This window comes from Colobus angolensis, unplaced genomic scaffold, assembly GCF_000951035.1.
Source record: "Colobus angolensis palliatus isolate OR3802 unplaced genomic scaffold, Cang.pa_1.0 Scaffold90, whole genome shotgun sequence".
In the NCBI taxonomy this organism is placed as follows: Eukaryota; Metazoa; Chordata; class Mammalia; order Primates; family Cercopithecidae; genus Colobus; species Colobus angolensis.
The window spans coordinates 6,180,349-6,205,053 of record NW_012122932.1 but is presented as its reverse complement, the minus strand read 5'-3'; the positions used below and the strand labels follow the sequence as shown (position 1 = coordinate 6,205,053).

Sequence of the window (24,705 nt, the reverse complement as noted above, 5' to 3'; positions counted from 1 at the left end):
TTTAGTTTTCTTTATTGTGATGTCTTTGGTTTTGTTGTCAGGGTAATAATACTAGCTTCTTAGAATGAGTTGGGAAATGTTCTATCCACTTCCACTTCTCTGAGAGAGTGTAAGAAGGATTTGTGTTAATTCTTTAAGTGTTTGGTAGAATTAATGAAGGAAGCCATCTGGTCCTGGACAATTCTTTGTCGAATTTTTATTACTAATTTAATCTCCTTACATGTTATGTGTGTATTCAAATTTTCTTTTTCTTTTTTAAGATGGAGTTTTGCTGTTGTCACCCAGGCTGGAGTGCAGTGGCACGATCTTGGCTCACGGCAACCTCTGCCTCCTGGGTTCAAGCAATTCTCCTGCCTCAGCCTCCCAAGTAGCTAGGTTTACAGGTGCATGCCACCATGGTTGGCTAATTTTTGTATTTTTAGTAGAGATGGGGTTTCGCCATATTGGCCAGGCTGGTCTCAAACTCCTGACCTCAGGTGATCCACCCATCTTGGCCTCCCAAAGTGCTGGGATTACAGGCAAGAGCCACCATCCCTGGCCTCTATTTATTTTTGGGTCAGTGTCTTTTTTTTAGGAATTTGACCACCTCATTTAGGTCATCAAATTTATTGGCATACAGTTGTTCAAAGTATTCCCTTATAATCCTTTTTATTTCTGTAAAGTCAATGATAATGTCCCCTCTTTCACTCTTTATTTTAGTAATTTGATTCTTCTCTCATTTTTTTCTTGAATGGTATAGTTAGAAGTTATTCAATTTTGCTAATTCTTTCAAGATTTGGTTTCACTGATTTTCTCTATTATTTTTCTACTATTTTACTTATTACCATTCTAATCTTTATTATTTTCTCCTTTCTGCTTGTTTTGACTTTAGTTTGCCCTCCTAGTTTCTTAAGGTGCAAAGTTAGGTTATTGATTTGGGACCTTTCCTCTCTTTAAAACAGGTGTTTACAGCTATACACTTCCCTCTAAAAATGATTTTAGCTGCATCTTATTAGTTTTGGTATGTTGTGTTTTTAGTTTGTCTCAGAGTATTCCTTAATTTATGTTTTATTTATTCTTTGATGCATTAATTCATTTTTGTGAGTTTTCCAACTTACTTTTGGTTATTTATTTCTAATATTTCATTGAAATCAGAAAACATATTTGGTATGATTTCAACTATTTTAAGTCTGAGACTTGTTCTATGCATAATATATGGTTTATGCTGAAAATACTCCATGTGCACTTCAGAAGAATGTATATTCTTCTGTTATTGGGTGGAGTGTTCTATAGGTGTTTCTTAGTTGGTTTACAGTGTCATTTAAATTTTTCATTTCCTTGGCAATCTTCTAATTGTTCTATTCATTATAAAAAGCAGGGTTTTGAAGACTCCAAATATTATTGTTGAATTATCTATTTATCGCTTCAATTCAGGCAGTTTTGCTTCATACATTTTGGGACTCTGTTGTTAGATGCATAGATGTTTATAATTGTTATATTTCTTGATGGATTGACTCTCTTATTATCAAATGCTCTTCATCTCTTAATAACAATTTTACTTTCCTAAAGATTGGTTTGTTTGTGGGTTTTTTCTTCTGATGTTGGTATAATCACCTACAGGCCTCTTTTGGTTAGTGTTTACATGGTACATTTTTTTCCATCCTTCTACTTTTATCCTAGTTGTGTCTTTGAATCTAAAATGTGTCTTTTATAGACAGTATGTAGTTGCATTTTATTTTTTAATCGAGTCTGACAATGTCTTTCAATTAGTTTGTCTAGCCTATTTCCACTTAATTTAATTAATGTAATAAAAAATGCAATTTGGTATCATTTACATCTGCCATTGTGTTGTTTTCTATATATATCTTGTCTTTTTGTGTCTTTGTTCCTCCGTTACTGCCTTTTTGCATTAAATATGTATTTTTGTGAGTGCAGTTGCTCATGCCTATAATCCCAGCACTTTGGGAAGCTCAGGCAGGTAGGTTGCTTGAGTTCAGGAGTCCAAGACCAGCCTGGCCAACATGGTGAAACCCTGCCTTTACAAAAGATACTTTTAAAAAAATAGCTGGATGGAATGGTATACAGCTGTAGTCCTAGCTACTTAGGAGGCTGAAGTGGCAGGATTGCTTGAACCTTGGAAATTGAGGCTGCAGTGAGCCATGCTTGCAACACTGCACTCCAGCCTGGGTAACAAAGCAAGACCCTGTCTCAAAAAACAAACAAACAAACAAAAAACACTATTTTCTAGTGTGTCATCTTAATTCCCTGGTCATTTCTTTTACTATTTTTTTTTTTAGTTATTTTTTTCATGATTGCCCTGGGGATTACAATTTCATCTTATTTCAGAAATATCTAATTCAGATTATTAATACTAACTTAATCACAACAGTGTCTTAGTTTACTTGGACTGCTAAAACAAATGCCACAGATTTGGTGGTTTAAACAATAAAAATGTATTTTTCATAGTTCTAAAACCTGGGAAGTCCAAAATCAAGGTAGCAGCTAATTCAGTTGCTGGTGAAGGTTCTCTTTCAGGTTTGCTGATGACCACTTTCTTGCTTTGTCCTAACATGGTAGAGAAAGAGTTCTAGTATCTCTTCCTCCCTAATTCCTACTGAATTAATGCCCCACCTATAAGATCTCACCCTAAAGATCTCACCTCTAAGATCTAACCCTAACCCTAACCCTAACTCTAACCTAATCACTTCCTTATAGGCCCTGTCTCCAAATACAGTCATAATGGGGGTAAGGACGTCAACATATGAATTTTAAGGGCACACAAACATTCAGTTCGTAACAGTACACAAAAAACTTTGCTCCTATATAGCTCTCTTTACACTGCTATTATCATACAAATTACATCTTCATTATATGTTGATTAAGGCCGGGCGCGGTGGCTCAAGCCTGTAATCCCAGCACTTTGGGAGGCCGAGACGGGCGGATCACGAGGTCAGGAGATCGAGACCATCCTGGCTAACACGGTGAAACCTCGTCTCTACTAAAAATACAAAAAAAACAGCCGGGCGAGGTGGCGGGCGCCTGTAGTCCCAGCTACTCGGGAGGCTGAGGCAGGAGAATGGCGTAAATCCAGGAGGCGGAGCTTGCAGTGAGCTGAGATCCGGCCACCGCACTCCAGCCCGGGTGACAGAGCAAGACTCTGCCCCCCAAAAAAAAAAAAAAAGTTGATTAATACAGGTTTATAATCATTGCTTTACTCAGTTGTCCTTTAAATCAGATAGGAGAAAAAAGTTACAAACAAAAACTACATTTTTTCATATTGTCTTGAATATTTACCTATGCAGTTACCTTTACTAATACTCCTTATTTCTTCATATGAATTTGAGTTATTGTCTAGCATCCTTTTATTTCAGCCTAAAGGACGTCCTTTAGTATTTCTTGTAGGACAGATCTGCTAATGGAAGTATCTCAGCTTTTGTTTACCTAAAAATATATTTTTCATTTTTAAGGGATACAGAATTCTTGAGAAAAATTGGCAGTCTTTTCCTTTCAGCACTTTGAAAATGTGATCCCACTGTCTTCTGTACCCCATGGTGTTAATGAGAATACAACTGTTAATCAAGAATCCCTTGTACAAAAGAAGTTGCTTCTCTTTTGCTGTTTTAAGATTCTGCCTTTGCAGGAGAATTTCTTGAACCTGGGAGGTGGAGATTGCAGTGAGAAGAGATCAAGCCATTGCACTCTAGCTTGGGTGACAGAGCAAGACTCCACCTGGAAAAAAAAAAAAAGATTCTGACCTTGTCTTCTGACATTTTTATTAGGATGTGTTTAGGTGTGGAGCTCTTTAAGTTTATCTTACTTGGAGTTCCCTGTGCTTCTTAGATGTATGGATTACTATTTTTCAACAAATTTGATAAGTTTTCAGGCACTATTTTTTAAAATATTCTTTCTCTTTCTGTCTCCACTGCAGATTCCTATTAAACATTATGTTGGTGCATTACATGGTTTCCCACAGGTTTCTGGGGCTGTTTATTTTTCTTCATTCTGTTCCTCAGACCATATAATCTAAAATTCACTGATTCTTCTTTAAGTTTCCTGATTCTTCTGTCTTCTTAAATCTACTGTTGGTTCCATCTCATGAAGTTTTCATTTCAGTTATTTTACTTTTCAACTCCAGAATTTCTATTTCATCATTTCTTTTCTTGAGATGGACTCTCGCTCTGTTGCCCAGGCTAGAGTGTGGTGATACGATCTCAGCTCACTGCAACCTCTGCCTCCTGTGTTCAAGCAATTCTCCACTCTCGGCCTCCCGAGTAAGCTGGGATTACAGGCAATCACCACCATGCCTGGATAATTTTCGTATTTTTAGTAGAGACGAGGTTTCACCATATTGGCCGGGCTGGTCTCAAACTCCTGACCTGAGGTGATACACCCGCCTCAGCCTCACAAAGTGCTGGGATTACAGGCTATCATTTCTCTTTACTAATATGCTATAATTTGTGAGACACTGCTCTCATATTTTCCTTTAGCTGTTTAGACATAGTTTCCTTTAGTTTGTTGAACATACTTAAAATAACTGATTTAAAGTCTTTGTCTACTAAGTCCAGCATCTGGGCTTCCTCAGGGTCAGCTTCTTTTGACTACTTTTCTCCCTATGTATGAGTCATACTTTCCCCTTTTTTGCACGTCTTAGAATTTTTGTTGCAGGTTTGTTACATAGGTATACATATGTCATAGTGGTTTGCAGCACCCATCAACCCATCATCTATGTTAGGTATTTCTCCTAATGCTATCCCTCCACTAGCACCCCACCACCCAATAGGCCCTGGTGTGTGATGTTCCCTGCCCTGTGTCCATGTATTCTCACTGTTGAACTCCCAGTTGTAAGTGAGAACATGCAGTGTTTGGTTTTCTGTTCTTGTGTTAGTTTGTTGAAAATAATGGTTTCCAGTTTCATCCATGTCCCTGCAAGGACATGAACTCATCCTTTTTATGGCTGCATCATATTCCATAGTGTATATGTGACACATTTTCTTTATCCAGTCTATCACTGATGGACATTTGGGTTGGCTCCAAGGCTTTGCTATTGTGAACAGTACTGCAATAAACATACGTGTTCATGTGTCTTTATAGTAGAATGATTTATAATCCTTTGGTTATATACCCAATAATGGGATTGTTGGTCAAATTCCAGTTCTAGATCCTGGAGGAATTGCCACACAGTCTTCCACAATGGTTGAACTAATTTACATTCTCACCAACAGTGTAAAAGCATTTCTATTTCTCTACATTCTCTCCAGCATCCGTTATTTCCTGACTTTTTAATGATGGCCATTCTAACTGGTGTGACATGGTATCTCACTGTGGTTTTGATTTGCATTTCCCTAATGACCAGTGATGATGAGCTTTTTTTCATATGTTTGTTGGCCATATAAATGTCTTCTTTTGAGAAGTGTCTGTTCATATCCTTCACCCACTTTTTGATGGGGCTTTTTCTTATAAATTTGTTTAAGTTCTTTATAGATTCTGGATATTAGCACTTTGTCAGATGGAAAGATTGCAAAAATTTTCTCCCATTCTGTAGGTTGCCTGTTCACTCTGATGATAGTTTGTTGTTGTTGTTGTTGTTGTGTGTTTTTTTGTGGTTTTTTTTTTTTGGTTTTTTTCTTTTTTTGTTTTTTTTTGCTGTGCAGAAGCTCTTTAGTTTAATTAGATCCCACTTGTCAATTTTGGCTTTGCCATTGCTTTTGGTGTTTTAGTCATGAAGTCTTTGCTCAGGAGTATGTCCTGAATGGCATTCCCTAGGTTTTCTTCTAGGGATTTTATGGTTTTAGGTCTTACATTTAAGTCCTCAATCCATCTTAATTTTTGTATAAGGTGTAAGGAAGGGGTGCAGTTTCAGTTTTCTGCATATGGCTAGCCAATTTTCCCAACACCATTTATTAAATAGGGACTCCTTTCCCCATTGTTTGTTTTTGTCAAGATCAGATGGTTGTAGATATATGGCGTTATTTCTGAAGCCTCTGTTCTGTTCCATTGGTCTATATATCAGTTTTGGTACCAGTACCATGCTATTTTGGTTACTGTAGCCTTGTAGTATAGCTTGAAGTCAGGTAGTGTGATGCCTCCAGCTTTATTCTTTTTGCTTAAGATTGTCTTGGCTATGCAGGCTCTTTTTTGGTTACATATGAAATTTGAAGTCGTTTTTTTCTACTTCTGTGAAGAAAGTCAGTGGTAGCTTGATAGGGATAGCACTGAATCTATAAATTACTTTGGGAAGTATAGCCATTTTCACAATATTGATTCTTCCTATCCATGAGCATGGAATGTTCTTCCATTTGTTTGTGTCCTCTCTTATTTCCTTGAGCAGTGGTTTGTAGTTCTCCTTGAAGAGTTCCTTCACATCCCTTGTAAGTTGTATTCCTAAGTATTTTATTCATTTTGTAGCAGTTGTGAATGGGAGTTCACTCATTATTTGGGTCTCTGTCTATTATTGGTGTATAGGAATACTTGTGATTTTTGCACATTGATTTTGTATCCTGAGACTTTGCTGAAGTTGCTTATCAGCTTAAAGAGATTTGGGGGTGAGACGATGGGGTTTTCTAAATATACAATCATGTCATCTGCAAACAGAGATAATTTGACTTCCTCTCTTCCTATTTGAATACACTTTATTTCTTTCTCTTGCCTGACTGCCCTGACCAGCACTTCTAACACTATGTTGAATAGGAGTGGTGAGAGAGGGCATCCTTGTCTTGTGCCGGCTTTCCAGGGGAATGCTTCCAACTTTTGCCCATTCTGTATGATATTGGCTGTAGGTTTGTCATAAGTAGCTCTTATTATTTTGAGATGCATTCCATCAATACCCAGTTTATTGAGAGTTTTTAGCATGAAGGGGCGTTGAATTTTATCGAAGGCTTTTTCTACATCTATTGAGCTAATCATGGTTTTTTGTCATTGGTTCTGTTTTTGTGATGGATTATGTTTATTGATTTGCATATGCTGAACCAGCCTTGCATCCCAGGGATGAAGCTGAATTGATGGTCATGGATAAGCTTTTTGATGTGCTGCTGGATTCGGTTTGCCAGTATTTTATCGAGGATTTTCGCATCAATGTTCATCAGGGATATTGGCCTGAAAATCTCTTTTTTTGTTGTGTCTCTGCCAGGTTTTGGTATCAGGATGATGTTGACCTCGTAAAATGAGTTTTGGTATCAAGATGATGCTGGCCTCATAAAATGAGTTAGGGAGGTGTCCTTCCTTTTCTATTGTTTGGAATAGTTTCAGATGAATGGCACCAGCTCCTCTTTGTACCTCTGGTAGAATTTGGCTGTGAATCCGTCTGGTCCTGGGCTTTTTATGGTTGGTAGGCTATTAATTACTGTCTCAATTTCAGAACTTGTTATTGGCCTGTTCCAGGATTCAACTTCTTCCTGGTTTAGTCTTGAGAGGGTGCATGTGTCCAGGAATTTATCCATTTCTTCTAGATCTTCTAGTTTTTTCCATACAGGTGTTTATAATATGCTCTGATGGTAGTTTGTATTTCTGTGGGATCAGTGGTGATATCCCCTTTATCGTTTTTATTGTGTCTATTTCCTTCTTCTCTCTTATTATTCTGGCTAGCAGTCTATATATTTTCTTAATCTTCAAAAAGCCAGCCCCTGGCTTCATTGATTTTTTGAAGGGTTTTTCATGTCTCTATCTCCTTCAGTTCTGCTCTGATCTTAGCTACTTGTCTTCTGTTAGCTTTTGAATTTGTTTGCTCTTATTTTTCTAATTCTTTTAATTCTGATGTTAGGGTGTCGATTTTAGATCTTTTCTGCTTTCTTCTGTGGGCATTTAGTGCTATAAATTTTCCTCTAAACACTGCTTTAGATATGTCCCAGAGATTCTGGTATGTTGTGTCTTTGTTCTCATTGCTTTCAAATAAATTATTTATTTCTGCCTTAATTTTGTTATTTACCCAGTAGTTATTCAGGAGCAGGTTGTTTAGTTTCCATGGAATTGTGTGGTTTTGAGTGAATTTCTTAATCCCGAGTTCCAGTTTGATTGCACTGTGGTCTAAGAGACTGTTTGTTATGATTTCCATTATTTTGCATTTGCTGAGGAATGTTTTACTTCCAATTATGTGGTCAATTTTAGAATAAGTGTGATGTGTTGCTGAGAAGAACGTATATTTTGTTGATTTTGGGTGGAGAGTTCTGTAGATTTCTATTAGGTCTGCTTGGTCCAGAGCTGAGTTCACGTCCTGAATATCCTTGTTAATTTCTGTCTCGTTGATCTGTCTAATATTGACAGTGGGGTGCTAAAGTCTCCCACTATTATTGTTTGGGAGTCTATGTCTCTTTGTAGGTCTCTAAGAACTTGCCTTATGAATCTGGGTCTGTATGGGGTGCATATATATTTAGGATAGTTAGCTCTTCTTGTTGCATTGATCCCTTTACCATTATGTAATGCCCTTCTTTGTCTTTTTTGATCTTTGTTGGTTTAAAGTCTGTTTTATCAGAAACTAGGATTGCAACCCCTGCTTTTTTTTTTTTCTTTCCATTTCCTTGGTAAATATCCCTCCATCCCGCCAGACACGATTGCTCATGCCTGTAATCCCAGCACTTTCGGAGGCAGAGGCAGGTGGATCACCTGAGGTCAGGAGTTCGAGACCAGCCTGACCAACATGAAGAAACCCCATCTCTACTAAAAATACAAAATTAGCCGTGCATGGTGGTGCATGCCTGTAATCCCAGTTACTTGGGAGGCTGAGGCAGGAGAATGGCTTGAACCCAGGAGGCGGAGGATGTGGTGAGCTGAGATCGTGCCATTACACTCCACCTTGGGCAACAAGAGCAAAACTCTGTCTCAATAAAAAATATATATATTATACATACACACACACACACACACACATACATTCCTCCATCCCTTTATTTTGAGCCTATGTGTGTCTTTGCACGTGAGACTGGTCTTCTAAATACAGCACACTGATGAGTCTTGACTCTTTATCCAATTTGCCAGTCTGTGTCTTTTAACTGGGGCATTTAGCCTGTTTACATTTAAGATTAACATTGTTATGTGTGAATTTGATCCTGTCATTATGATGCTAGCTGGTTATTGTGCCCGTTAGTTGATGTGGTTTCTTCATAGTGTCAATGGTCTTTACAATTTGGTATGTTTTTGCAGTGGCTGGTACCAGTTGTTCCTTTCCATGTTTAGTGCTTCCTTCAGGAGCTCTTGTAAGACAGGCCTGGTGGAGATGAAATCTCTCAGCATTTGCTTGTCTGTAAAGGATTTTAGTTCTCCTTTGTTTATGAAGCTTAGTTTGGCTGGATATGAAATTCTGGGTTGAAAATTTTTTTCTTTAAGATTGTTGAATATTGGCCCCCAGTCTCTTCTGGCTTATAGGGTTTCTGCCAAGAGATCTGCTGTTAGTCTGATGGGCTTCCCTTTGTGGGTAACCCAACCTTTCCTTCTGGCTGCCCCTAACATTTTTTCCTTCATTTCAACTTTTGTGAGTCTGACAATTATGTGTCTTGGGGTTGCTCTTCTCAAGGAGTATCTTTGTGGCGTTCTCTGTATTTCCTGAATTTGAATGTTGGCCTGTCTTGTTAGGTTGGGGAAGTTCTCCTGGATATCCTGAAGAGTGTTTTCCAACTTGGTTCCGTTCTCCCCGTCACTTTCAGGTACACCAATTGAACGTAGGTTTGGTCTTTTCACACAGTCCCATATTTCTTGGAGGTTTTCTTTGTTCCTTTTCATTCTTTTTTCTCTAATCTTGTCTTCATGCTTTGTTTCACTAAATTGATCTTCAATCTCTGATATCCTTTCTTCCACTTGATCAATTCAGCTATTGATACTTGTGTACGCTTCACAACGTTCTCATGCTGTGTTTTTCAGTTCTATCAGGTCATTTATGTTCTTCTCTAAACTTGTTATTCCAGTTAGCAATTCTTCTAACCTCTTTTCAAGGTTCTTAGCTTCCTTGTCTTGTATTAGAACACGCTCCTTTCGCTCAGAGGAGTTTGTTATTCTCCACCTTCTGAAGCCTACTTCTGTGACTTTGTCGAACTCGTTCTCTGTCCAGTTTTGTTCCCTTGCTGGCAAGGAGTTGTGATCCTTTGGAGGAGAAAAGGCATTCCAGTTTTTGGAATTTTCAGCCTTTTTGTGCTGGTTTTTCCTCTTCTTCATGGATTTGTCTACCTTCGGTCTTTGATGCTGGTGACCTTCAGATGGGATTTCTGTATGGCTGTCCTTTTTGTTGATTTTGATGCTATTCCTTTCTGTTTGTTAGTTTTCCTTCTAACAGTCAGGCCCCTCAGCTGCAGGTCTGCTGGAGTTTGCTGGAGGTCCACTCCAGACCCTGTTTTCCTGGTTATCACCAGTGGACACTGCAGAACAGCAAAGATTGCTGCCTGTTCCTTCCTCTGGAAGCTTCATCCCAGAGGGGCACCTGCGAGATCACCAGCAAAGACTGCTGCCTGTTCCTTCCTCTGGAAGCTTCATCCCAGAGGGGCACCTGCCAGATGCCAGCTGAAGCTCTCCTCTATGAGGTGTCTTTCAACCCCTGCTGGGAGGTGTTTCTCTGTCAGGAGGCATGGGGGTCAGGGACCCACTTGAGGAGGCAGTCTGTCCCTTAGCAGAGCTCGAGTGCTGTGCTGGGAGATCCACTACTCTCTTCAGAACTGGCAGGCAGGAACGTTTAAGTCTGCTGAAGCTGCTCCCACAGCCGCCCCTTCCCCCAGGTGCTTTGTCCCAGGGAGATGGTAGTTTTATCTATAAGCCCCTGACTGGGGCTGCTCCTTTTCTTTCAGAGATGCCCTGCCCAGAGAGGAGGGATCTAGAGAGGCAGCCTGGCTAGAGGCTTTGCTGAGCTGTGGTGTGCTCCACCCAGTATGAACTTCCCGACAGCTTTGTTTACACTGTGAGGGGAAAACCACCTACTCAATCCTCAGTAATGGTGGACACTCCTCCCCTCACCAAGCTCAAGGGTTCCAGGTCGACTTCAGACTGCTGTGCTGGCAGCGAGAATTTCAAGCCAGTGGATCTTAGCTTGCTGGGCTCTGTGGGGATGGGATCTGCTGAGCTAAACCACTTGGCTCGCTGGCTTCAGCCCCCTTTCCAGGGGAGTGAATGGTTCTGTCTTGCTGGGGTTCCAGGTGCCACTTGGATATGAAAAAAAACTCCCGCAGCTAGCTCGGTGTCTGTCCAAACGGCCGCCCAGTTTTGTGCTTGAAAACCAGGGCCCTGGTGGCATAGGCACCTGAGGGAATCTCCTTGTCTGCAGGTTGCAAAGACCCTGGGAAAAGAGTAGTATCTGGGGCCAGAGTGCACCATCCCTCAGGACACAGTCCCTCAAGGCTTTCCTTGGCTAGGGGAGGGAGATCCCCAACCCCTTGCGCTTTCTGGGTGAGGCGACACCCCACTCTGCTTCGGCTCACCTTCTGTGGGCTGCACCCACTGTCTAACCAGTTCCAGTGAGATGAGCTGGGTACCTCAGTTGGAAATGCAGAAATCACCCGCCTTCTGCGTTGATCTTGCTGGGAGCTGCAGACCAGAGCTGTTCCTATTTGGCCATCTTGCCAGCCAAGTTTAGACATTTTAATAATATAATGCCACAACTCTGAAAATCCAATTCTCCCCTCTCTTCAGGATTTGTTGCTGTTGCTATTCAGTAACTTTTCTGAACTAATTCCATGAAGTTTGTATTATTTTTGTAGGACCACTGAAGTCTCTACTCAGTTAGGTTGGTAGTCAGTTAAAAATCAGACAAAGGTTTCTTAAATGGCTGGAACCTATACTGTCTCCTAGCCTTCGCCAAGGGGCTCTCTATCTTAAACATTCTGCAAGGCAGTTTACAACTTTGACTCAGGCTGGACTTCCTGCTTGCTCAGACTATCAAGGTTAGCCAAAGGTGAGTGCCTAGAGCCATCTCAGGTCTTCCTGGGAATGCACACAGCTCTAAGCTTGCACAGTTTCCCAAGAATATGTCAGAGCTTTCCAAAGCCCCCTATAAACATCTCATTACCCAGCTTTTCCTTTTCAGCTTTTTGATTAATTTATTATTTTGCCCCAACTGCCTCAGGTAGCAATTACTATTGATTGCTTTTGATGAATGCCCTCAAAGAAAAGGTTGTTCACACGGGGACAGCTCCAAATCAGGTCAAATAAAGACAGCCTTATGAGTGGCATCTTTCAGGGAACCATGAGGTATGTCAAATGATGATAACTCTCTGGGAATGAGGCATTGAAGAAGCTCCAACTGTGTTCTGCTCCATCCAATGGCTTCCAGACAGCTGTTGGTTTTCAAGGCTACCATGGAGCTGGATAGATTAGGATATGAATAGGGCAAAACACCACAAAGCTCCAAGGGAAATGAAAATACATGTCAGTGCATAAACTTGTACTTGGTTGTTTATAGCAGCATTACTCATGGTAGCTAAAAGGTAGAAAACTTAAATATCCATTAACTGATTAACGGATAAACAAAATGTTGTATATCCATAAAACAGGGTATTATTCAGCCATAAAAAGGAATGAAATACTGATACATGTTACAATGTGAATGAATACATGTTACAATGTGAATGAACCTTGAAAATATTATGCTAAGTGAAAGAGGCCGATCATAAAAGGTCACATATTGTATTATTTCATTCATATAAGATATGGATTAGTGGTTGTTTATGGCTAGGAGAATAGAGAGGTGATAGCTAAAAGGTAACAGATTTATTTTTGAGGTAATGAAAACGTTCTAAAATTGACTGATGATGATGGTTGCACACATGTGTGAATATTCTAAAAATCGTTAAACTGTACACTTTAAATGTGAGAATTGTATGGTATGTGAATTATATCTCAATAACACTTTTAAACAATGCCACAAAACTTGCTGTTCTTATTAAGATTCAGCTGATTTTCTTGAATAAATGTTGACAGGACTGATATAAGCCTTTGGTAATTAGTGGAGGTCTGAAAAGTTGGCACTGACAATTTTTTTCCAGTGTTCTCATTAATTTTTTGGAGGAATTTTCAGGTCCTTACGATGTCATTTTTGCTGACATCCTTCATTCACTTTTAATGCTCAGTACAACAGTTTGTTCCGATCACCCTTAAACAAAACACAGCATTCTGTTCTAAGTGATAATGCTAAATATACCACCGTCCTCTCTTTAGTACTCTCATAGGTACCATAATCTATTGACCCCAATATTCTTTCCAGTCTGTTTGATGCATTTCTCTTCTGTTTTCCTCTCTACCTCCACCCTAATAACCTAGCTGAGGAGCAGACAGTAGTGGGTGATGTGGGGAATTACTGAAGAGCTTAATGTTTTACACTCCTCTGCTCTCACCTCCCTGTTTCTCCTCCACCCCTACTCTAGGTGTCCTATGTGAAAGCCATTGACATTTGGATGGCAGTTTGCCTGCTCTTTGTGTTCTCAGCCCTACTAGAATATGCTGCCGTTAACTTTGTGTCTCGGCAACATAAAGAGCTGCTCCGATTCAGGAGGAAGCGGAGACATCACAAGGTAGGCCTTTGGGTCATTGCCTAAGGAGGATAGCTGGTAGTGAACAAAAGATTTCTAAGCAGTCTTGTCTTGTGTTATTTGTTTCAGTGGTCCACCCTTCTCAATGTGCAAGGCAGGTTAGAAATAGGAATTAAAGACCTAGAGGTCTCAGCTTTTCCTCCCATAAATAATGTCCTAGAGTTGGGTCTATAGGCAGTCATTCTTCGAATCGTAACAGTAACACTACAGAAATTATCAAGTTATACCTAAAGGCAGAACTAATTAATTAGAAGCTGATGGGGTCAAGAAAATAACTAACTATAAACCTAAAAGATTGGGAGATATCCATTGGCTTTTTTCTGCAAGCCTGCATTGTTTTAATAGGCTTGATTCCAGAAGACAATTGCACCACAAAAGGTAAGATCTTAAAGTAGAATGCCCAGGTTCAGGCCTTTGCTTCCTGCCTCCAGGAAAGAGGCAACAAGCAAGATCTCCACCAGAGTGGGTTCTCTCTCCATATGAGGGATTGAAAAAAGGAATATTTGACAGGGCACCTCTGAAAAGTTACCAACCTCTGTTCACAAGGTTGTGCACTGACCAAAGAATGCAAATGGGGAGCATGCAGCCTGCTGGAGCAAACTGCTCCATACCCTGGGTCCATAACTAGTTACCCAGAAGATCCAACCACCCTGGCTTTTTCCTTAGTTCTTCAAACATACACACAGGACTTTTAATATCTTGTTCTCTTTCCCTGTACTGCTCTTCCAGTACACTGTGTGTCCTAGCAAATGCCATGTTCTAATTGAACTGAATTTCTAAACTTCTAAAAATGTATTCTGATTTAAAAGCATAAATTCAATGATGTGATTTTTTTAAAGCCAATCTCTTCCACCAAATCGCAAGCACCATAAAAGCAGAGACCGTGTTTGTTTTTGCTCCATGCTCTATCTCTGGTGCCTAACACAATGCCTAACATACAGTGAGCATGCAATAAGTATTTGTTAAACAAATGAACAAAGGGATAAACAACCGATTAGGTTGATGCAAAAATAATTGCAGTTTTGGCCATTAAAAGCAATAAAGAAGAAGCCTCCAGACAGAGTCTGAAGTTTTTCCAGTGACAGATTAGGGCAACCAGGGACCCACACACTATGACCTGTCATAGTGTTTCAGGTCACAGCACGTACCTGCAATGTGCCAGGTCCCACAAGCTTTAGACTGACCTATTTAAAATCATTGTCTATTAGTCAGTAAAGCTCAAAAATAAAATAAAACAAAACAAAATAGTTGCCTGCCCAAGCGCAATGTGCTGTGACAAAGGACCCTCCCTGCCTCTTAGTTTTCTTTAGTATGTGACTTCGAGCTAGCCTATTCTTGGGCCCAGGTTCTCCATGTGCAAAGTGCATATAAAGGGAAACTCTGGTGAGAATTAAATCAGGGGATGCCAAAGTAGCTTTAAGTTTTGTTCCTGCCACACAAGTGCCAAGGATTAAAATGATTACATATACACACATTTCCATCAGTATGTTTCTTAAACATCAGCAATCTGATTCAATTAACTTCTGGCAGTTTACCACAGGGAGGAGGCCGACATTCCAAGACAGAAGACGTCCGTGGGAATTAAGATATCACCATCCTTCTAGACTACATTAAGGAGGAAATTGTCTTGGGTTCAGCAAGCCAAATAGAACTTCTTAAATGACCCCTAGTTTTAGTTACTCTATATTGTCCATTTAATACCTAGCCTCTGATGCTTTAAAAAAAAAAAAAAAGTCTAATTAAGAAACTGGCACGATGGCTTGTGCCTATAATCCCAACTATTAGGAAGGCTGAGGTGAGAGGATTGCTTTAGTCCAGGAGTTCCAAACCAATGTGGGCAACATAGTGACTTTGTCAAAAAAAAAAAAAAAAAGAGAGAGAAAGAAAATAAAAGAAAGGAAAGAAAAGAAAGAGAAAAAAGAAAGAACGAAAGAAAGAAACTGACCAAACATAACTATCTCTGGGATTTTATTTTTCCTTTTCTCCCCCCGCCCCCATAGACTAGCTGCTTTTTGTAATTTTGTCTGCTAGAGACAGTTGTTAAAAACACTAATTTGAAAAGACCATGTCCAAGATATTTTACTAGCACCAGCCCTTTTGATTGGGCACTGCACAGCTCCAGTAGATGCTGTTTGCATGGACTAAAATGAGAATGGAGCCTCCTAAAGATATATAGTATGGTGGGCCTATGGTACTTTCAAAGGCTGCTTCTACCTTCCCCAAATATCTACCAGTTTGACACACTAGAAGAAAACAAACGCTATCTCTCTGGCCAGATAAAGTGTGAATAAGGCCACTAGCTAGATTTGATCAGATTCTCCTGCTCAGTTCCCTCCTGGAAGATACCTCAGCAATCACCCCATCCACTCCTTCCACGCAACTGATGAGGGAGACCCACAATAGCAAGGCCAAGTCACCAGTATCATGAGGCACTGCTGGCAAAGGCAGGTGAGGTGCTGAAAGACCCGAGACTCTCCTCCAAACATTAACCATACCACCATGAGTTCTCATCTGTTCATCAGTGTGTCCATCCTGAAGCAGATAAAAATGGCCCTGCATTTACTAGATCTTAAATAAAAACTAAGCCTCATCCCAAGGCAGAGGTCAAAAACTAGTAGCCAGAAGGCCAAATTTGGTGTGCAAATATCTTTACTTTGGCCTCGAGTGTTTTCAAAATCTGGACTAAGGGGTCAGCATTTAAAAATCACACTTCTGGCTTCACTAGAAAAAAATCACAGCATCCAGCCACACTGGATATGCTTCCCATAAGGTACTGGTGCACTGGAACTGCCTTTAGGTAGGGAATGCATTTTCCAGTTAATACCATCCCTTCTAACCAGGGACATTTTTCAGCCCCAACTCACTTTACCACTCACATTTCTCCTGCCTGCCTCCTTGTATGCATTTGAATTAACGTAATCTCATGCATAAGGGCTCTGAAGTTGGCCCAAATATCAGAAATTACAATGATACAGAATTAAGCTCACTATAAAGAAGAGTTTCCTTTAGAGTAAGCCGCTCTGGAAGTGATTTGTACACTAGAGGTGTACAAATTTCTTCTGCAGAAACCTCTCTTTAACAGGAAGTTTGCAGACAGGATTTTAAGTCCCAGATGGTGAGTGGAGAAGAATTAGCTACATGCCTGAATTTCTCAGAGCCTGTGATCTTGGCCAGCTTTCCCAACTCCCACCATCTTCCCATGTTGCCTCATTTATTGTGCAGAAAGCATCTGGTTCTCGAATTCTCTGGCCGGCCTCCTTAGGCAAATTATTAGGAAACCATATCTGTGAGCACCAGACTCAGCAGGCATACTACTAGCAACCTCCCTGAGTTCCAGAGTACACTACCAGATTTCCCCTGCTCCAGCTCCAAGCGGCTCTAGATGCAGTTGGGCATGCATTTCCTGCCACCTGCTGGTTCCAATAAGAATAGCAAGCCTTTTACCAGTCATTCCTAGGAAATTTTTCTCCCAGACACAGAATGAAATTGATAATCCTCTAGCTAGATGGGGCCTTCAATCCAAACCTCTACTCCTTCCATTCCCATGTTTAACAGATGAAAGGCAAAGAATAATTCACCCAAAGCAGCATAAAAAGTTAATTTGGTGCTTCCCCCTACCTAACTAGGTCCCAGTTTAAAATAAAAAATAAAACAAAACAAAACAACACCCCAGCTCCAGCAAGGGGAGATTTTCATTGAAATGCAATAGTGTCAGACTTAGACCCCCTTCTAAGTACTAGGTCCGGCAATTTGGCCGGCTCTTCCCAGCTCCTCTCCTTGGCCCTGGCATTGAATCTTCTACTGTTGCCCTATTGATAGACAAGTACTTACTGAACACCTGTTTGCCAGGCACTGTATGTAGCATATCCTCTTCCTCCTCACTTCTGCAATGGTGTTGGACAAGATTCATTCATTTTCCAAGGATTTCTTAAGCATTTACCATATATCTCAAACCCTTCTGGTGCTAAAAATACAACTCCATTTAAACAAACAAAAACAAAAAAGGAAGCTAAAGCTGGTTAAGATATACAAGTAAACATTTGCTCAACAAACATATACCAAATTTTGAGCTTATGAACCAGGGACTACGTTCATATGTTCAGTGTTGAGAGTGCAGTGAACATGACAGACTTTGCCTCTACTTTCATGGAGCTTATAATCTAATAAGAGACAGATGTTAATGAAGAAATTACCATACAATGTGATAAGAGCTTTAAAAAAAGACAGAGATATGTACAGAGAGCTTATAGATCACACAGCAGGAATGGCTAGCCTATACTTGGGAGCTCAGAGAAGGCTTCTGAGGAAAAATTAGGTGAAAGAGGAGTTGGAGCCAAGAGATGGGGTTGAGAGTCTGTTCTAGGCAGGGAGAACAACTTGCACAAAGGCAAGAAAGGAACTCAATAAAAGAACCATGACATTTTCAAATATAAGGAAATACTTCAGTGACTAAAGACACCAAATAGAAATGGCACAAGATGAAACTAGAAAAGCAGGCAGGGTCCAGGTTCTAAGGCCTTGTTTATCGTGTTCAGGATTTTAATTAACCTGAAGTCAGTGGCAGCCTATTAAAAGGTTCTAAGCAAAAGATGACCAAGATCTATGTTGTAACGACTCAGATGGGTTGGGTGGTGGGGGCAGATTGGAGGCTGTTGTAATGGTGGGCTGGACACAGTGGCTCACACCTGTAATCCCAGAACTTTGGGAAGCCGAGGCAGGAGAATCTCTTGAGGCCAGGAGTTCAAGACCAGACTGGGTAACATAGCGAGACCCCCATCTCTACAAACAAAATAAAACAAAACAAACAAACCGGAAGGTGGCCTGTCCTACAGTAGATTTGGAGAGGCACCAGTGGATCCTATACTGAGTTTCTTGCTCTCTGTTGGCCAGGTCCTGCACGGGAACAAGCAGAAGATGGTGTTCCTTTCCTTAAAGCGTTATCTAGGTGGGCAATGTGAGCTGATAAAACTTCCCAGTGCCAACATTGAATCAACAGCTCAGTTGAGACCAAAACATTAGACTCTCAGTTCCTCCTCAGAGCTCACACGCAAAGATAACAAAGCTGGACATGAGGAGAGCAGACAATAGGGCCTCCACGATTCAGACCAGGGCAAGACCACCATGACCTGGGAAAAAGATGAACTAGAAGGATCAGGGCAGCAGGCATTTTGGTAGTGAGCATAAGGAAGGGACATGAGAATGCACAAGAGAAAATGTACAAACAAAGCTGGAGGGGTGCAAAGTATCTGGTGGGGGAGAAGGAAGGCCTAGAAAGGTAAGTTGGAGCCAAATGATGTAAGGTCTTGAAAGAAAACTTAGTAAAAATCCAGAGGTCTATCTGAAGTTACAACTGCCAGGGATGTGGGACCGTGGAGGCAGGAAGAAGCTGTGGCTTCCCTGGCTTCTAGAATGGAAGTGAGGCCCAGAGCTCCTGCTCCATCCTGGCCCATAGCCATCCCTCTTACCACCCACTCCTGGGAGCTATTAATTGGGGAATGGGATGGGGAAGAGGGCAAGGAAGCAACAGAGGCAAAGCAGGGGATCTCTCCAAATTGTCCTCCGAATTTCTAAGTAAAACCCAGTACAACCTTGAATATGTTCTCAATTATAACCTCTGATGGTCAAAAGAAACTTGTGGAGTAGTTGGGAGAATCTTATCCCCCAGGTAGAAGAAAAAATGAAATAAAAATTTCCAAGACTCACAGAAGGAAATTACTTGCCTATGGTCATACAGCCAGCAATTTATACAGCTGGGACTTGAACACAGGTCTCCAGACTCTGAACCACATTCCTATCCCCTGTTTTGCACCTGTTTCAGCAAGCAAGTGGCGCCCCTCTATAAGGCAGAACTCCCCAGCCAGCCAAAAAGCCTCCAAAAACCTAGAGTGATGCAGTCTGGAAAGCAGGGAGAACCAGATGGGCATGGCCTGGCCCCCAAAGGAGTGCCTTGCAGGGAGGGTGCCTAGCCCCTGTCTTATTTTAAGTAGAGCCCCATGTTGAATCTATTCCAGGAGGATGAAGCTGGAGAAGGCCGCTTTAACTTCTCTGCCTATGGGATGGGCCCAGCCTGTCTGCAGGCCAAGGATGGCATCTCAGTCAAGGGCGCCAACAATAACACCACCAACCCCCCTCCTGCACCATCTAAGTCCCCAGAGGAGATGCGAAAACTCTTCATCCAGAGGGCCAAGAAGATCGACAAAATATCCCGCATTGGCTTCCCCATGGCCTTTCTCATTTTCAACATGTTCTACTGGATCATCTACAAGATTGTCCGTAGAGAGGACGTCCACAACCAGTGAAGGGTCTGAAAGGTTGGGGGAGGCTGGGAGAGGGGAACGTGGGAATAGCACAGGAATCTGAGAGACTAAGGAAGAGAAGGGGAAGAGAGGGAGGGGACACACTTACACAACTCTCTCTACAATATGTGCAATAGCAAAATGCAGTGATGCATGAATTTTACAATGTGGCACTATTTAACCTCGGGTGGGCTGTGGGCGGGGGGTCAGGAGGGACTTTTCTAATATAGGAACTGAGGGCTGGGAGGAAGGGAGGGGGTAAAGGCAGGGGTGGGGATTGGGGAAATAATAGCTTTCAAAAATCTCAGTCCATGGCTGTGCAGTTTTCCTGTTGGGAAGGAGAACGTAGTCTGCCCCAGAGCAGAAAGAAAGCAATGTAATATATGATATATATTCATGCTTAATATTAATGCAAAACCACAAAAACAAAAGATTTGTTTCTTAACCTATCAGCCTAGTAACTGCTTAAATTTTTAAAGTCACAGAAGTAATGGACAAATTTTCCCAGAGTGGAAACAGTCACAAATAAGCTTGCTCTGGTGTATGTCCCACATCATACCCCTCCAAATGCCATACCCGTCTTCAAACTGACCCAGGCAGACACATGCCAAAAAGCCATTTTGCCTCAGCTTCAAGAAGGCTGTGTGGTATGGGAAAGGGTAGTGGAAACGGGGACAGGTAGAGAGACGAGAAGGGAGTGACTAAAGAGACAGACATTTCAGAGGCCAAGGATTGAGAATGTAGGTTACCCCAGCTCAACCCTCACATCTCAAGGCCACAACTGTCCCTCTCTGAGCCCTCTTGCTTCTGTGCTTCAGCAATGTCCCACTCACCCTCCACCACCACCCAGAAATGGCCAACGTGGTTTTCTCATTATATTGCCAATATGCAACCTTTTTTTATGGTTAAAAAAAAATCTTGAAAAATAATATGCAGATAGACTGAGTGTAAACAGGTACTTTTTTCAAATGTCTATTTTTTTGGAGAGTCTCTTTGGAATTGCAACTCAGTGCATGTTTGGGAAGGTGGGGTCAGTGGTGTGAAATACAATTATTCTCTAGTGGTCCTACAGAGTAAAGTTTTAAGAGGTGAAACGGCAGTGTTGAGTCTGCTGCCGATTAGATATAAACGGGTGGGGAGAGATAGTAATGTTTAGAAAATGTTTGTTATATTTTGACATATCATATATTACAATGTGCAAAGTTTGGGGGCTGACCCCGTTATATTTTTGTAAGTCTCTTTTTTTTCTTTTAGGTGCTTTAACATTTAGGAAAGTTAGACAAATATTTTTCTTTCAATTCTGAAGTGCCAGAATTGTCCTGGGACAGCTAGGGCACTCCAGAAAAAAGAAGGATCAGGAGATGAATTTAGTTTGGGGGATGGGGTGGGCATGGTCCTGCTGACAGAAATGGGTATCACAGATGGGAGGTCTGCAAGGTGGAGACAGCAGGCCTCTGTCCACTGTCAACAGCACTATGCCTGAAATAATGGCACCATTGTCTGAAGCATTTTCCCTGCTTTGTTGACCCATGGCCAGAGTACCGGGGTTCCATTTCTTTCTTTGCACTTTAGTGTCTGAACTTTGGATCAAAGGTGTAGGTAGAATGTTGAGATAGCTGACAATCAGTATGTCCTGAGGCCTGGGGTTTCAAATGTGTCTTTTAAAAATCTCCAACTTGAGGCAGGATGGAGGAAGAGTGGTAAGCAGAGAAGACACACTGGAAGCCTAACTTTTCCCTAAAGCACCTTCCCCTAGGGGATTTTCTCCCATTCCCTCAGCACAATAACTAATACAGTCCTAAAGCAGCAGGTCAAGACAAAGATCTAAAAAGATTTACATAAGGAAAATGCACTATGCAGTCAAAAAAGGATTTGGCTTTGAGGCTTGAATGGTAAAGGTGTTTACATCCAGGTCCAGGGAAAATAAATTATTGCCTTTCCTTCTCTTGGCCTGTGTAGACCAAAAAGCTAAACTGTATTACAGCTTTGGATGATATGATAGAACCTGTAATCTTATTTTTCTAAGAAAACTTGGGAGATGGGAGCCAAGTGGGTAGAAGTCTCTCATCAAAGACCACCCTTTCCCCCATCACAAACATGTGTCCAACAGAGGAAAAGTTTAAAAGAGGGACTTGAATGACTACACTTCAAGATGAGAACATCAGTCTTCGAACTGCTGTCAGCACCTTTCATTAGCACTATATTCTCAAGTGGTGCATGAGTCTTTGGAGAGGCCCTTTCACTAGCACTTTATTCACTTTATTTAGGGAAAATCATTTTTTAATCTAAAAAAATTAAGCCCTTCTTCCTACTTTACTCATTACTGGACTAAATTCAGAATGTCTGAGGTCTTGGTGAATCAGGCAACAATCGTGCTAGAGCTCCAGCAGAAACTAAAGACAACGCCGTAGTTCTAAGACATTCTGCCTCCACTCAGAACAGATACATCTGCAGATTCCAAACCAGCCTCCTTATAAGTAGTGTCTGGAATCCATCTGAGAGAGAGAAATCACTGGGCCATTTGCCCAACCTCTGCTGGGTCCTTGAACTTCTGCCACCATATTCAATAGCTTGTGGGCCCACTGGGAGCTGCCAGGTTGACAGTAGCCAACAAACAATTGAAAAATCTCTTTGAGACACAGAGGGGGAATGTCACTGAAATCTTCTCTCAGACTATTTCAAACTAGTGTCCCTTATGGAAAATCAACATGAGTGGAGTGATTATAGCAATGAGAAGAACCTGGATTTTAGTCCTGCCACTACAATAGGCTGAGTGACCTTGGGTAAAGGACTAGGCTTAGTTTCTCTAAATACACAGTATGAAGAGTAGTATAGTATCTAAACTCCCTCTTAGCTCTAAGTGCTCTATGATTCTGTGTTTAAGCTAGTCTACAGGAAATTCACACAACCAAAAATTTAATGTCACTTTGATTTCTAAACCCTCCAAGGTGAACATGTGGATATGCATGCATAAACACATGGACCCACACATTATTGCCTTTGGAAAATTTGCAGATTTCTTTTTTCTTTGCCCTTCTTGGTGAACGGTAGTGAGGAAAGGACATGAATCATTACAAAGTCAAAAACATCATCATGAATTAAGAATGGAAGCATATCCAAGGAAAAGACATTATCATCAACGTATAATGTAGTAAGGATTTAACAAATTACATGAATTTCATCTTTATGGAAAAATCAAACCAGATAAGCTAAGCCAATTACTTTAAGTGGTTCCAATGAACAGGGCAATACTTTCTTAATTTCCTCTTCAGTTTGAGCACAGGGGGATACTATGCTTTGGGATTACAGATGCCAAGTGGTATGGTGGCCAAAAAACTGATTTAGGTACAATGAATGGTTTACCAGTTTTCAAACTCTTTGCTTATCTAGACCACACCAGTATTTATACATGGTGTGAGAACTGGACACTGGCATAGAGGATTGGTGATTTCACCACAGCTAATCCTAGGAGCCAAATCTAGGAGATACTAATTAAGCAGACCAAATTTCTGCTTAATTGATTCTCACTTATTAGCTTATAATGTATCTCATTCATTTCAAGAATAGTCAAAATAAATGGCTAAACTTTGACACCCTCTAGTCCTTTCAAATATTGTTGGCTAAGACTCTATAATGAACAAGAACAGAAATGAATAGAAAGGAAAAAAAAAATGTATGTCCGTGTGTATGTGGGTATGTAATATCTTGATTTTAACTCTATTTTTAGTTTGAGTCTAAAGAACAAGAGGATTGGTCTTTTGACCCAAATTATTCCTTCTAAACTGTCAATAAATAAGAAATGAATCCCTCTCAAAAGCTCACCAATCTTTTTCGTAGGCTATTTTGTTCATACTGGGGAGAAAAATAAATATGAGAGATGGTTCCTTTCCCTCAAAGTACACATCTTTATGAGCATCATAAAATATAGAGATGGTGTTCTGTGAGGCTGCATTAGATTACAGAGTGGGCTTATGCCCCACCTAAACTGGTACCATCACTGATAACAGTCTTCTGTGGAAATTAGATTCCTTAGTTAATTGCAACACACTGAAATGGAAGGGGTGATTATTACGTCTGGAGTAACTGCCTCCTTACTAGAAGAATCTGGGAAGCACAAGGCTTGGTGGTGGTACAATCTGTATCAGCTTTAGGACAGAAGTCAAGATCTAAGATTTGTAGCTGTTTCCTAGTCTGGCTGGAATCCCAGTTAAGGAGCCATGAATACCACTCTAGAAAGCATCTTATTCAACGAGCACCTTTTGCACATTCTACCCACCCTCCACGCCAACTCTGAAAAGGCAGACAAGATTTTCTCTGTGGGCTATGTTTCCTGGGTTGGCTAGGTGGCTTGCACTCTGGAGGGCTGGTAAGGTATGTTGAGAAAGAGTGAATCGACCTCTACCCTTGATATATGGCATCATTCCTTCTTGAACCAACCAACCCAAAAATTCTCTAAATAGGCAAGCAGACAGCGTGTTTTTAAAATATAATTTAGCTTATTTTCTACCACTGAGCTCCTTCTCTCAGAAATCAACTCCAGAAATTTGAATTAAGAACCTTCCCCAGCTGGGTGAGGTAGCTCATGCCTGTAATCCCAGCACTTTGGGAGGCTAAGGTGGGCAGATTACCTGAGGTCAGGAGTTCGAGACCACCCTGGCCAACATGGTGAAGTCCCATCTCTACTAAAAATACAAAAATTAGCCAGGTGTGGTGGCGGGTGCCTGTAATCCCAGCTATTCGGAAGGCTGAGGCAGGAGAATCACATGAACCCAGGAGGCAGAGGTTGCAGTGAACCGAGATTACACCATTGCACTCCAGGCTGGGTGAAAAGAGACTCCGTCTTAAAAAATAAAAATAAAAATAAAAATAAAAAATAAAACAACCTTCCTATTTTCTTGCAGTTCTATGAAGCCAGAGACAAGTGCTAATCCTGACCA

General features: G+C 41.0%; 1 protein-coding gene across 3 annotated transcripts in view; it reads left to right on the top strand.

Annotated features, from left to right (window-relative positions):
* The window catches only part of GLRA1 (glycine receptor, alpha 1), a 101,116-nt gene extending 81,185 nt beyond the window's left edge, over nucleotides 1–19,931 (top strand). For 2 of the 3 annotated variants that reach the window (XM_011931633.1, XM_011931634.1), the window contains 2 exons: nucleotides 13,308–13,454; nucleotides 19,484–19,931. In XM_011931633.1, coding sequence (XP_011787023.1) covers nucleotides 13,308–13,454; nucleotides 19,484–19,771 — 435 coding nt within the window. In that variant the 3' untranslated portion in view covers nucleotides 19,772–19,931. Of the gene's footprint in view, nucleotides 1–13,307; nucleotides 13,455–19,459 lie in introns of all 3 variants that reach the window. The other variant, XM_011931632.1, reaches the window with a different exon arrangement.
* The last annotated feature ends 4,774 nt before the right edge of the window (nucleotides 19,932–24,705 follow it).